Genomic DNA, 15,000 nt, shown 5'->3' on the forward strand with positions numbered 1-15,000 from the left:
CTGTCACTCTCACACACTCACTCACTCACTCACTCACTCACACTCACTCTCTCACACTCACTCTCTCACTGTCACTCTCACACACTCACTCTCTCACTGTCACTCTCACACACTCACACTCACTCTCTCACACTCACTCTCTCACACTCACTCTCTCACACTCACTCTCTCACACTCACTCTCTCACTGTCACTCTCACACACTCACTCACTCACTCACTCACTCACTCACTCACTCACTCACTCTCTCACACTCACTCTCTCACTGTCACTCTCACACACTCACTCTCTCACTGTCACTCTCACACACTCACTCACTCACTCACTCACTCACTCACTCACTCACTCACTCACTCACTCACTCACTCACTCTCTCACACTCACTCTCTCACTGTCACTCTCACACACTCACTCTCTCACTGTCACTCTCACACACTCACTCACTCACTCACTCTCTCACACTCACTCTCTCACACTCACTCTCTCACACTCACTCTCTCACACTCACTCTCTCACACTCACTCTCTCACACTCACTCTCTCACTCACTCTAACTCACACTCTCTCACACTCTCTCACACTCTCTCACACAGACTGGTTAACTCACGGCCTGAGCGTCCTCATGGTCGAAGCGCAGCAGCTCCAGACTGCAGTCGGTCTCCAGCGGTCGGTCCAGATCCCACAGTTCTCCGTTCACACGCGCGATCACACAGTTATCCGCCAGACCTCGACTACACAACACACACCAATACACAGTTATCCGCCAGACCTCGACTACACAACACACACCAACACACAGTTATCCGCCAGACCTCGACTGCACAACACACACCAATACACAGTTATCCGCCAGAACTCGACTGCACACACACACCAACACACAGTTATCCGCCAGAACTCGACTCCACAACACACACCAACACACAGTTATCCGCCAGAACTCGACTGCACAACACACACGAACAGCATGAACACAGTCACACACACAGGTTACACCTCCCAGAATGCCGCATCTCCTCACCTGAGGGCACAGGCCAGCTGATACGGGGTGCTGACCCAGGCTGTGGCCGTGAGTGTGTTTCCGTCCGGCAGCAACACACTGATGGAGTGAGAGAGGGCCGCTCGCTCGGCCAGAAGAGCATCGCTCTCCTCCTTCAGACGCTCGTAGAGTTCCAGGCGCTCAGAGACAAAACCAGGCCAAGACTTCAGCTTCTACAGGGACGAGGAGAGGAAGAGCTCAGGGCTCAGAGTGTGTGTGTGTGTGTGTGTGTGAGACGATGATGCTCTTCCTGTTACTGTACCTCAGTCTCAGGCTTCTCCTTCTCCTTCTCCTTCTTCTTCTGCTTCTCTTCAACATCTGATGCACTGGATCGTGATAGTGCAGCATTCTGCTGAAATCAATGAAAAGCATGTTTATAGACGGACAGACGGATGGATGGATGAGATAGATAAATAGACATTTAGATAGATAGATAGATAGATAATCTGTATATTGTACTGTTATGAGTGTTACTCTATTATTCTCTCAGTTTTAGGGTCTCGCACCTTTAAGTGGATCTTCTCCTCTGGTTCTTCAGTCTTATTCTGGCTCTTCTGTGTCTTTGTCCTCTTCTCCTTCTCCTCCTTCTCCTCCTTCTTCTCCTCCTTCTTCTCCTCCTTCTTCTCCTCCTTCTTCTCCTCCTTCTTCTCCTCCTCCTTCTTCTCCTGCTCCACCTCGAGGCTCCTGCGGAGGTGCACTAGCCGGTACCGGAGCTTCTGGTTCTCGGTGATCAGCTCGTCCAGGACCGGGCCGGTTCTGAAGTCGAACCCGCCCGTCAGTAACTCCTGCAGGCAGAGGATCTCGCGACGCAACGCCTCGACCTGCGCCTCCTGAGCGGACAGTCGCTCCGCAACACGCTCCGCAACGCCCTCCGCCATCTTCGATACAGCTGACGCGACGCGACGCGAGTGGATTTAAGAGTTCTGGGAGAGACATGAGCTGATCTCTCCGCCAGGAGGCGCTGCGGGGCCCAGACTGCAGAATACTCCACTCATATGCATGCGAATAAAACCATTTTTAAAATAACAGGTTACAGAAGTGGGCAAAGTTTGTGCATATGAAGGAATGGCATACAGATTACTGGAAAAATAGGTTTATAGGAGAAAGTGGGGCAGATGCCTGACATTTATTGAGGGTACAGGATGATGAGATATAAGAGTTTCTTTGGCGTATTGGTGAATAACCCTTTCACATTGTTACTTTAATTATATATATATATATATATATATATATATATATATAGCACTTTTTTTAATTGTTTGTTTCTTGCAGATGTATTCTAGCAATCTCCAGGCAATTGCAAGTGACAGGTGTTGGATGGGTGGGTAATATGGCAGGAGTTTTGATGTAACCATGTTTGGAAAATGAATGTACAGTTTTGTTAATCTGAAAGAGAAAATACTTCGGTTAAAAATGCCTCCTCTCTACCAAGCTTTAAGCATTTGCTTTCAACCAGATATAATGTCTGTTGTGTTCTTTTGTATTGTTGTATTTGTATTGTATTGTATCAGATTTTAGTTGTATTGTACAGCACTATGTGTCAACCTTGAGTTGCGTTGAATGGCTTTATGAAAAACAAAAAACAAATACTGAATCATAAAGATTTTTTTTTTTTTTTTTGCTGGAAAGGCTTAATTTAATTTGCATGTTTTAAGGATAAAACCTTTCACAGATCTAATTTAAGAGAGATACAAATGAAATACTGTGATTCATCACTATCAAATATATTTGCGCTGATTCTGAATAAAGTAAACAGACAATAATTTACACATTAATAATGGCAGTAAAAATTTTTGAGAAAAACAGAACAGAATGAAGAGTAAAAATCGAGGAATTATTATGTAAACACATTGTATCCGTTGATCAGACACGCCCATTCTTACACTCAGACACGCCCATTCTTACACTCAGAGTTCATGTTGTTTCCGCTCTAGAAGCTTCATTCTATGAACATGAGCTGACGCGTATTGATAACAGCCGCGTGACCCACGAGAACAGAAATACTCTTCAAGGTTATTTACTCATTCTATGTATAGAAGCATGTATGACACATAAGAAGAAAAAATCATGCTTTGGTAAATCATAATGACATAAAACGTCATAATTATGACATACTAAGCCCTAATTATGAAATAACATGCCAACATTTTGACTTTTTATGTCATCATTATGACAAAAGTAAACTACGATAATTAAAAAGTTGAAATTATGACAAAAATGAATTGTCGCAGTACCAGATCTGGCCGGCAGGTGTCAGTGATGTGAGCGATGACGTCAATGTGCGGAAGTAAACACACCGCAGCGCTTCATGTTCATGATCCTCTGATCATGTTTTAAATAATTTATGGCTATTAATAATATAAAGTTAACAGTCCGAGGTTGAATCGTACGCTTTGATGGCTTAGATCAGGGCAGCAGAAGAAAGCGCTGTGCTGTAAATATCATTGATTATTGGTTATTGATGTGGGTTCGGGATGGCTGCGGGTTTCGCTCCGCCGAAGCTCAAAGACTTCATTCTCACAGAGAAACTGGGAAGCGGCACATACGCCACAGTTTATAAAGCTTTCAGAAAGGCGAGTGGTTATTCCTGACTGTGATTGTGTGTGTGTGTTATAGATGATCTGCGTGGTTTGATCAGTGTGTGTGTGATTGCAGACTGACAGCAGGGAAGCAGTGGCTGTGAAGGTGGTCAGCAAGAAAACTCTCAACAAAACCTCAATGGAAAATCTCCTGACTGAGATTGAGATCCTGAAGACGGTCCGCCATCCTCATATAGTGCAGCTCAAGGACTTCCAGGTACAGATTCCCAGCATTCAGATCTGTGTGTGTCATTATACTGGTCCATAACTCTGGTCCCCATCTCTGTCTGTCAGTGGGACAGTGATAACATCTACCTGATTCTGGAGTGGTGCTCGGGGGGAGATCTGTCCAGTTTTATCCGCAGTCGACGGATTCTTCCGGAAAGAGTCGCGCGCCGGTGCCTACAGCAGATCGGTATGAAACAAATGCCTGATACAGACTGATTCAGATGAGAGAACAAGAGTTGATGTTGTGTGTGTGTGTGTGTGTGTGTGTGTTTCAGCATGTGCTCTTCAGTTTCTCCATGAGAAGAACATCTCGCATCTGGACCTCAAACCTCAGAACATTCTGCTGAGTGGAAACGTGTTAAAGCTCGCAGGTGAAACTTGCATGTGATTTTTATTTCAGCATCTCCCCATAGCATGACTCCAGCATAGCAGTGGAGCTTCACCCATAGCATCTGTGGTGACGTGTAGACAGTGAACAGAAGCGGGCCCAGGACTGAGCCTTGAGGCACACCGGAGGAGCTTCTGGAGCACAACACATGTTTGAGACTCCTTCTGCACGCACAAATCTCACTGGTTTATTACAATTAATTGCAAAATGATTGTTGGGAATGTAAACTGATATAGAGAGTATGCACTGACGTCACTTTCCCGCGGGAACACACTCCCACAGCCGGACTGAGTGGCAGAAGAGCTGCGGTGTGACTGGATTTAATAGGAGAAACTGTGGAAAAATTAGTAAAACAAACGATTATCAGTTTAAACTAAAGCTTGGACTCCATATAGTGTTCCTTACAGCTTACCAGAGATCCAGTGATCATGGATATTGACATGCAGCAGGAATCGTGTTTCCTCACGTTTATATGAGCCTGATTTCCACGCCGGGGAAATACATAAAGCAAATTAGCCTGTGAACGCTTCATATAAATACTAATACATTTGCTTCTCTGTTCTGTAGCTTTCGTCAGTCTGTAAGATTTCTTGTCAAATGTATTTATACAGTAAATCTCAAAGCTCTTTCCCGTTTTAGATGTGCTTTGCCACTCGGTGTTTCTGCCACTCGGTGTTTCTGCCACTCGGTGTTTCTGCCACTCGGTGTGTGTAACAGCCGAAAGTGACGTCACACGCACACACACATTATTCCCTGCTGACACACTACAGCAAAATATACAAACAACTGGCTTACATTTTTTTTTAAAAAATTGGTGAAAATACTAATATTTGTGCACTGTACATGATGTAGTTTTCCCCAGACACAATATGCATGAATGAGTCGGTGTGTGTGTGTGTGTAGATTTTGTCTTTGCGCAGTACATTTCAAGAAACGGCTGAAGACGCTTGTTTTTCGGCAACACTTGATCCATTAATACTAACGCTTTCTTTTCTCTTCTATATCTATTTAAAAATAAAGTAAGATAAACACTGCGTTAGACTGAAGTGAGTCACAGCACTTTCACACTGATGTTAGTTCACTGCTTCTGCTGCTCATGTGTACGTCTCTGAATGATTAACTGTAATGTGTGTGTAGACTTCGGCTTTGCGCAGTACATGAGCCCGTGGGACGAGCAGCACGCGCTCAGAGGCTCTCCGCTCTACATGGCTCCAGAGATGGTGTGTCGACGGCACTATGACGCTCGAGTGGATCTGTGGTCCGTCGGGGTCATTCTGTACGGTGAGCTCACGAGTTAAAGTCAGATGAGGAAAGCTAGTGTTTGCTCTACAACATTCTTCAAATTATCTTTCCACAAAAACTGATAATAATCATAAATGTTTCTCGAGCATCAGATCATCATATTAGAGTGATTTCTGAAGGATCATGTGACACTGAAGACTGGAGTAATGATGCAAAATTCAGCTTTGATCACAGGAATAAATTAGTTTACTATATATTAGGGATGCACAATATATTGGCCATTTTATCGTTATCGGTCTGATAATAAAATATGTCTGATATGTTAAAGCTGATAAATAATGTGTTGTCTCCAGCTGAGACGCTTCAGATGCGACTGCTCAACATGATGGTTTTGAAGTGCTTAAAATATGATTGAAATCACTTCAAAAAAGGAAAATCCAGTTCCAAGTCTGTCATATCGGCTACATAAAATTAATATATATATATTCTTATCGAAAACAGACGTTTTACAATATAATACAATTTTACTGTTTTTAGTCAAATAAACGCAGCCTTGGTGACGGTTTCAAAAGCATTTGAAAATCTGAATTATTCCAAAGTTTTTGAACGCCAGTGTGTGTGTGTGTGTGTGTGTGTGTGTGTGTGTGTGTGTCTTTCTGAGGGCAGAAGCTTTGTTTGGACGAGCGCCGTTTGCCTCTCGCTCATTCACTGAACTGGAGGAGAAGATCCGCAGTGAGAAACCCGTCGAGGTGAGACTCAAGTTTACAGATCTTACAAACGCTTCTGGAACAAGAACAGATGTGGGCGGGGCTTGATTGTGTCTGTGGGGAATTGATTGGATGGTTGTGGTTTGCTATTGGCTGATCTCATGTGAGTGACAGGTTAAAGCCCCGCCCTCGTCATCAGAGAAGAGAAGAGAAGCTGCAAGAGGAACTGATTCTGATTCAACATTATTAACACAATAATGATAATCATTTAGAATAAACACTGCAATTTTCCATAAACAAATTAGAGCTGTTAATCTTGATTTCCTGCACACCTGCATTCTCTCTGTCAGCACTAGATGGCGCAGTTGTTCCAGACACTGATGTGACCTGCTCTGTGTGTGTGTGTGTGTGTGTGATTTATGAGTGAAATGTGTATAATGACATGGGTATTACACTGGTATTACAATGTGAACGTGATTTATGATGACATTTCCTGAGTCCTCGTATTTCAAATGACTTTAAAAACACTAAACAGTGTTTTATTAAAAATGCAAAAAGTTTTCTGTGATGGGTACGTTTAGGGGTCGAGTTAGTGTGTGTGTGTGTGTGTGTGTGTGATGGGCAGGTTTAGAGGTCGGGTTAGTGTGTGTGTGTGTAGGTTTAGAGGTCGGGTTAGTGTGTGTGATGGGCAGGTTTAAGGGTCGGGTTAGTGTGTGTAGGTTTAGGGGTTGTGTTAGTGTGTGTGATGGGCAGGTTTAAGGGTCGGGTTAGTGTGTGTGTGTGTGTGTGTAGGTTTAGGGGTCGGGTTAGTGTGTGTGTGTGTGATGGGTAGGTTTAAAGGTAGGGTTAGTGTTTGTGTGTGTGTGTGTGTGATGGGCAGGTTTAAGGGTAGGGTTAGTGTGTGTGTGTGTAGGTTTAGGGGTTGTGTTAGTGTGTGTGATGGGCAGGTTTAAGGGTCGGGTTAGTGTGTGTGTGTGTGTGTGTAGGTTTAGGGGTCGGGTTAGTGTGTGTGTGTGTGATGGGTAGGTTTAAGGGTAGGGTTAGTGTTTGTGTGTGTGTGTGTAGGTTTAGAGGTTGGGTTAGAGTGTGTGTGTGTGATGGGCAGGTTTAGGGGTCGTGTTAGTGTGTGTGTGTGTGTGTGTGTGATGGGCAGGTTTAGGGGTCGGTTTAATGTGGGTGTGTGTGTGTGTGATGGGCAGGTTTAGAGGTCGGGTTAGTGTGTGTGTGTGTGTGTAGGTTTAGAGGTAGGGTTTGTGTGTGTGTGTGTGTGTGTGTAGGTTTAGAGGTAGGGTTTGTGTGTGTGTGTGTGTGTAGGTTTAGAGGTAGGGTTCGTGTGTGTGTGTAGGTTTAGAGGTAGGGTTAGTGTGTGTGTGTGTAGGTTTAGAGGTAGGGTTAGTGTGTGTGTGTGTAGGTTTAGAGGTAGGGTTCGTGTGTGTGTGTGTGTGTGTGTGTGTGTAGGTTTAGAGGTAGGGTTAGTGTAGGGGAATAGAATAAACAGTTTGTACAGTATAAAAACAATTACGCCTATGGAGAATCCCCACAAGTATAGCAAAACAAATCTCTGTATGTGTGTGTGTGTGTGTGTGTGTGTGTAGCTGCCGTCCGGAGCCAGAGTTTCCCGAGACTGTCGAGATCTTCTGCTCCGGTTGCTGGAGAGAGACCCGGACACACGCATCTCCTTCCATGAGTTCTTCCTTCATGCATTCGTGGATCTGGAGCACATGCCCAGCGCCGAGAGCCTCGCCAAGGCCGTGAGTGTGTCGTATAATTCACACACACACGTTTATTTTAGACCTGAAGTGGCAGAAACGCTGCAGCTCGTCGCCAGTGTCAGACCCGACGCGAGTAAAACGCTGATCGACAATCACAGTTATATTAAACAGGCTTGTGTTTATTCTGCAGCTGCACTGATTCCTCATTCAAGAGATGCGTGATATATCGGTACCGACCCATACATGTTCATGATGTCATCGCTATCGGCCCGATAAGAAAATTTGGCCGATATATTAAAGCCGATAATATAGTCTTGTGTGACCCTGGACCAATATCAACAATACACTGTATGGGTCAAAATTATCCATTTTTCTTTTCTGCCAAAAATCATTAGGATATTAAGATCGTGTTCCATGAGGATATTTCCTACCGTAAATATATAAAACATGTATTTTTGTGAGTGGATGCAGCACAATCGCCAACATAAACGCACAACTTTAAAGATGATTTTCTCAATGTTTTTTTGCACACTCATATTCCAGATTTACAAATATTGTCCTATCCTAACAAACCACACATCACTGGAAAGCATATTTATTCAGCTTTCATGTGACGTATAAATCTCAAGTTCAAAAAATCGACCCATGTGACTGGTTTTGTGGTCCAGGGTCATATATAGTCAACATAAGATCATAATGAGAACATTATAATTGTGTGTTTGGGTCGTGGCTTTTGTAATCAGGCTCTCAAAAATTATATAAACATTTGGATTTCATTTTATCGGTCGATATATCGGTTATCGGCTTTCAAATAAGAGTTATCGGTTGTCGATATGGGCCAGGATCTGATGATTGGTGTGTTGCTGGTGTTGCAGAAGGCGCTGGTGACGCAGGCGGTGCAGAAGGACCAGGACGGCGCGCGGGCGACGGCGCTATCGCTCTACTGTAGCGCTCTTGAACACTTCGTTCCGGCCATTCACTGTAAGACACAAGCGCCTCTGTTTCTCTGATATACGAGATAGAGCTCTGCGATCTCACGGTCCTCGTCTCTTTCAGATGAGACGGACAGACTGAGGAAAGAAGCGCTGAGACAGAAGGTGACCGGAATAACCCGTGAGAACTCGTGATAATGAGGCGTTACTGACCTGTGCTGTTCTCCCTCAGGTGACCCAGTACGTGTCTCGAGCCGAGGAGCTCAAAGCCCTGGTCAGATCCGACAACAAAATCAGCTTTGAGGAGGCGAAATCATCCAGGAACATATTAATAGGTAATCAGTACCACACTATAAACTCAGTCAAAACAACATTATTCAGACTCCTTCAACATTTCTCACATCATCAGTTTATTCGCTAGAGTTTAGAAAATGGTAATTAAATATGAACTCGCTGATATTTGACTGGTTTTGTCCGTCCTTCTGTTAGACTGTCTCACACATGAATTATGTTGAATATCTGTCAGCTGTTAAATTTAACTACACAATTAGATAATACCAGTTTAGCTCAACCAATCACCAAGCAATGCTTCATTGTGTTCAGTCTGTGTGTAAAAAGAGCATTAGCAATTAAAGAAAACACACTTCAGCAAAACATGATCAGCTCAAAGTGTCCGAATCATGTTTATAATGTCACTGGTAGTCTCTGTGTGAAGAGTTTCTGGTATAATATGTCACAGTTTACTTTATTTTGCTCTCTTCACTCACAGAAATGAACTATAGTGTCCTGATCACACTAGTGAAGACATATCAGAAATGATATCTGGAGTCTGAGTAATGTCTGTAATCTATCATCATAAACCAGCAGTGACTGATGTTATGTTAATTTCACAGAAATGTCCAGAGATCAGCCGCGTTTACTGGTCGCACTGGAAGTAGCGTCCACTGCTGTTGCCCGGGTACGTGTTATAATGGCTCATTTACACTAATAATACATCCTCAACCACACACACTCTTCATCAGTGAACACCTGAGTCAGAACTCTTGGTGCTTTTCTAGATAGTGCCTTAAAACTTGACAAGCAAGTACATTTTTCCTGATCACATTACGCCTATCCTAGCATCACTTTCCCGGCTGCCGGTTCGTTTTAGGGTTGATAAAAAAAAAAAAAGTGAACTGAATTGAATTTGCATATCTGTCATGTGAGCTGCAGTGTTGCATGATGGGTAATGTAGTTGCGATGGGCTGTGTGTGCAGGAGGAGAGCGGAGCGGAGGACTACGACACTCTTGATCTATACCAGCAGAGTTTGGGCGAACTACTCTTGGCACTGGCGGGTAAAGTCACACACACACACACACACGAAACACCCCAGTCCAGATGTGGCGATGAGTGTGTGCCAGGACGGCGTGTGTGGTACGATCTCGCTGCCATCTGGATCTCATTGAGATCAGCTCTCAGTGTTATTAAATACTGAAACTAATGAAAACTGTTATCTCTTCGAGCACTCGAGGCCTGAGGATGAAGTGAGCTCAGAGAACGCGACCCGAGACCGCTAACACCAGCGCTAGGCTAGTCAAAACACAGACGCTCCAGGGCTCCATGTGCCAGACTCGGGCAGAATAAGCCTGGATGTGAAACGTTTCTTCAGAACTCAGTTTTCAAGGCCCGTTTACACCCAGGACGATAAAGATATAGTTCTAAAAATAGTTCTCAATATTAAGGAATCGCAGAGTTCACACCACAGCTATGATGATAACTAAAACATTTTTATGGCTGTTGAACGATTAAACACTGACAGCCAATCAGAATCGATTCTAATCTAACGGCTCGCGCATTTAAAATGGCAGACGACATTGTGGAGAAGTAAATCGCCGATCCAGAGAAACCCAGCACTGTTGGACAAGTCAAGCTTTTCAAGAATATGGAAAACAGTCGTTCAAACCCTCTGAATAAGCGGTGGGAAGTCCCTCAGGTGTCCAGCGCTCGATTCCACAACACTGCCTTGCTTTTATTCCACTATATTGAGTCCGTCAGCTGAACTCACTGTCGATTATTAGCTCGGTTACACTAGCTTCACTCGTAGCATAGCGTGCTGAGGACATCTGCTGGTTAAAGCCTGTAAATGCAACAAGAACAGCAGAAACATGTTCGAGCTTAGAGTAAACACTATTATCGTTCGCTAGTGTGGACGCAAATATCGTTATCGTTATCGTTATTGCTCTTGGTGTGAACGGCCCTTTACTCTGCTCTTCTGGGTAGTGTCAGGGGTTTGAAGGTCTATGAGGGAAAGTTATGAAGTTTGGCACAGAGATAGAGGACAGTCTGAACATTAACCATAGCAAATTTGGAGTCTCTAACTCAATCGCTCTAGCGCCACCAACTGTACAAAGTTGCACTCACGTTTATGTTAATAACTTTTTAACCATAAGGGCTGGAAACAAAATAAATGTTCCGTCTGATTCCTTGGCTCAAGATTATTCTAATCAAGATCATTTGCCGTCGTAAAATGTTTTACGCCAATTAGAATTTTCCTTCAACTCCTCCAAGACCGTTGCTCTAATTTTCACGAAAATCGAACTAGATCATCTTTAGACCATGTTGACTAAAAGCTATGACATTTTTTTTTTACGTCACAGCAGTTCAAACTTTAAAATCATTCATACCAACAGGTTAATAGATGTTTTCTCTGGGAGATTATAATGGGTTTGGAAATTTTAGAGAAACTCTAAATGAATGCATTACAATTTAACTAAACCCATTCGATTTTAGTCGACTAAAATCTTATTGTATTTCATCGACTGAAACTAAAACAATTCAAATGACTAAAATATGACTTAAAACTAAATGGCATTTTAGTCGAAAGACTATGACTAAAACTAAATCAAAATTTGCTGTCAAAATTAACACTGGAATTTAACTAGATTCATCAGATCGTTCTCGAATAATGTGCAAACGAATTCGTCGAAGAGCACGCCAAAATGAACGCGAGGCGATATCTCCGCACCGCTTTAGCGTATTCTGACAAAAATTGGTGTGTGTTTTAACATCCATGACCTGAGGTTACCTGCACAGTTTCGGCACAGTGCCACCTAGTGGTCAGGAGATATGCAATTCTTTGCTTAAAACTTCTGAACGGTTTGGCCATAAATCACTCAACGGGTCTCTTTAGATTCGGTGCAAAGAGTCGAATGATACCCAGTTATCCCATATCGGCCACTGTGAATTTTGTCTTAAAAGGCTATATTTTACTAACACTTTGGCGTATCATACCGAATCTCAATATGTGTCTTCGGCACCATGACCTATACAGTACTCAAAAAGTTTCCACACGAAAAGTGGTCAAAAGTTATAATGAAATTTCCAAAAATGTTAATAACTTTTGATGAAATATTGTAATGAAATTTGTCTTAATATATTCCTTGGGTCGTGCGAGAACATAGATACCAATTTTGCCATAGTCGGCCAAACTTCCTGTCCACCGTTTTGATTTTCTTTAAAAATCTCCTTTTTCAAACTTCTCCTAGACTGTTTGTTCGATTTTCATCAAATTCGAGTCAGATCATCTTCAGATCATCAGTGCCGGCAAAAAGGTTTTCGTGTTGATAGAAGAAGCTGTTTTTGTACAGCGCATCGACAAAGTTGACGGCATGATGCCAAAACGACTGCATCTCTACAATGCTTTGGCATATTGACACCAAACTTTGTGCCATTGTCACCTGACTCTGACCACACCACATTAATTCAGTCACAGCGCCACCTGTGGGTCGAAAATGATAAACTATTAAATCATGACTAGTGACTGTATTCAGGCTTTGTGCCTAAAATCATCTTAATATGTCTTTAATGACTGATTGTTGCAGCTGTATTAGTGTTGTGTGTGTAGTGTAGTGTTGTGTAGAGGACAGCTGAAGATGAGCTTTCGTGTGTGTCTCTGTGTCTCCAGCTGAAGCCCAAGGCCGGCGCAGGGAACTGCTCCACAGCGAGGTGAGATGATCAGTGTTTACCAGTGTTTATTCTGGACGGGTCAAACCCCATACGACTCTCATCAGCTCGAGACTCGCATCATCACACATCGAGACGAGCGCGCTTAGGCCACACACACACCGGGGGGGAACTATCCCACCGTCTCCACTGACTCTGTATTGTGTGAAGCTGCCTCCTCCTCCTCCTGCTCCTCAACTTATAGCTCAACTTTTGACTTATAACAAAAACAAAGCGATGTCTGAAAGCTGCTGTGTGAGCGGGTGTAGTTCAGCAAAGCTTTATAAGCTGTCGACCCCAGAAAACGAGCGTTTAAAGACACAGAAGTGGATTCAGGCAATTGAAACAGAGCGCAACGTGTCATATTACTCTGATAACTGACGTAATAATAGCTTAGCTTTCAGAAATATAATATATAAAACTGACATTTGGATATTTGACTTACCAGTGACTGAATGTTCACTGCACAGTATTTCACTGAGAGTCAGGATCCACAGTTACCCGTTCGTTCCGCCTGAATCCACTTCTGTGTCCTTAAACCTGCATTTTCTGGGGTCGACAGCTTATAAAAGCTTATTTCTGGGTTTGCTGAACTACACCTGATCACACAGCAGCTTTTAGACATCGCTTTGTTTTTTGTTATAAGTCAGAAATGATAATGATGATGATGATGATGAGGAGACAGCTTCACACAATACAGAGTCAGTGGAGACGCTGGGACGCCTGCCGATTATCCCAGGAAACAGTCAGTTGTGTTTTGAGTGAACAACACACTCACACACACACTCTCACACTTATACACACTCTCACTCTAACACACACTCTCACACACACACTCACACACACACACGCACACACACACACACTCGCAGGTGTATCAGTATATTGGATCAGTGCGTTCGCTCTTAAAGTGACAGTAGTCTAATATTCCTGCTGCTGTTTGTGTGTTTAATGTTAATCAAACAACAAAAGACACACAAAACACACTCACTGCTCTCGACTGAACAACTTTTGTACCTTTAATAAGGATTAATATGTTTAATTTACACAGTGAAGACTTTAATGTCTCTACCTGAAAACTACTGTTACTTGTCTAAAAACTGTATGTAAATTAAATGTTACTAAAATACTAATCTTGTTAAGATGTGCTGGATGTTTCCTTTCTCCCCTAAACTCGTCCAGATCACATGACCTGTTGTTTTAATGATGTCACCGCTGTGATATTCGGCCCTCAGCTAATAAAAACAGCTCATGCTCCGAGAGAAAACACAGACCTTCACACACACACACACACACTCACTCACACACACTCACTCACTCACTCACTCACACACTCACTCACTCACTCACACACACTCACACACACACACTCACTCACACACACACACTCACTCACTCACTCACACACACACACACACACACACACACACACACTCACCCCCCACCCGCTCTGAATCAGATTGATCTCATGTTAATAGTTTTTATCAGTTCTGAGTTGAATATGATCTGTTTCTCATGTGTCTCTGCAGATTAAGAGTCTGATGAGTCGAGCTGAATCCCTGAAAGAGCTGATCAAGGTAAACGCTCTCACACACACACACACACACACACACACACACACACACACACTGTCGAGCTGAATCCCTGAAAGAGCTGATCAAGGTAAACGCCGTCGCTCCTCGAGACTCTGTGTCGTGTGTGTGTTCAGTGTCTAAAGCTCACGTGTGTGTGTGTGTGTGTGTTTGCAGATGCGGGAAACTCAGACCGACGAGTCGCTGAAGAAAGACGCCGTAGCTGAATCTGTCAGATCCTGTAAGTACAGACAATATTCATACATCATATCTATGAATGATATTCGTTCTTCGTTCTTCATTTTGAGTCATTCTGCGTTAAACAAGATTTAATATCTTCAGTCATTCTGCTTCTCCATTTAGACCAGAAACTCTTTTCTTTTCTTTTTTTAATTGAGTGTTCATCGGAGGGGTCCAAGACTTTTGTCGCCCTTGAACCACGAATACACAAAAAAATTGAATGGATTTGAGGAGTTTTGTGGTTGAAATTTAAAAAAGTAACGAATGCTCCACCCTCGGGTCAATCTGACCCCCTTAGGAATGAATGGATGCGAGGAATGCTTCAGTTCACATAGACAAACCTAAACATGCTCAACATTCAAACTAATAATGCTAAAACTTT

The 15,000-nt window shown here is 43.1% G+C and overlaps 2 protein-coding genes across 3 annotated transcripts in view; one reads left to right on the forward strand and one right to left on the reverse strand.

The window, feature by feature from the left end:
- Nucleotides 1–1,953, reverse strand: part of tars3 (threonyl-tRNA synthetase 3) — a 15,251-nt gene extending 13,298 nt beyond the window's left edge. The window contains exons 1-4 of one of the 2 annotated variants that reach the window (XM_084125263.1): nt 1,544–1,953; nt 1,300–1,386; nt 1,020–1,210; nt 606–729 (exon numbers count right to left, since the gene is read on the reverse strand). In XM_084125263.1, coding sequence (XP_083981389.1) covers nt 606–729; nt 1,020–1,210; nt 1,300–1,386; nt 1,544–1,915 — 774 coding nt within the window. In that variant the 5' untranslated portion in view covers nt 1,916–1,953. Of the gene's footprint in view, nt 1–605; nt 730–1,019; nt 1,211–1,299; nt 1,390–1,543 lie in introns of both variants that reach the window. The other variant, XM_084125262.1, reaches the window with a different exon arrangement.
- Nucleotides 1,954–3,292: 1,339 nt separating this feature from the next.
- Nucleotides 3,293–15,000, forward strand: part of ulk3 (unc-51 like kinase 3) — a 12,503-nt gene continuing 795 nt past the window's right edge. Inside the window, exons 1-15 of the mRNA XM_084124187.1 lie at nt 3,293–3,610; nt 3,693–3,833; nt 3,911–4,031; nt 4,120–4,215; nt 5,370–5,513; nt 6,141–6,223; nt 7,777–7,932; nt 8,769–8,874; nt 8,950–8,990; nt 9,058–9,160; nt 9,719–9,783; nt 10,082–10,160; nt 12,770–12,810; nt 14,337–14,384; nt 14,556–14,619. Of these exons, the coding sequence (XP_083980313.1) occupies nt 3,512–3,610; nt 3,693–3,833; nt 3,911–4,031; nt 4,120–4,215; nt 5,370–5,513; nt 6,141–6,223; nt 7,777–7,932; nt 8,769–8,874; nt 8,950–8,990; nt 9,058–9,160; nt 9,719–9,783; nt 10,082–10,160; nt 12,770–12,810; nt 14,337–14,384; nt 14,556–14,619 (1,387 nt within the window). The 5' untranslated portion in view covers nt 3,293–3,511. The remainder of the gene's footprint in view (nt 3,611–3,692; nt 3,834–3,910; nt 4,032–4,119; nt 4,216–5,369; nt 5,514–6,140; nt 6,224–7,776; nt 7,933–8,768; nt 8,875–8,949; nt 8,991–9,057; nt 9,161–9,718; nt 9,784–10,081; nt 10,161–12,769; nt 12,811–14,336; nt 14,385–14,555; nt 14,620–15,000) is intronic.

This window comes from Abramis brama (assembly GCF_963993115.1).
Source record: "Abramis brama genome assembly, chromosome: 9".
Taxonomy (NCBI): Eukaryota; Metazoa; Chordata; class Actinopteri; order Cypriniformes; family Leuciscidae; genus Abramis; species Abramis brama.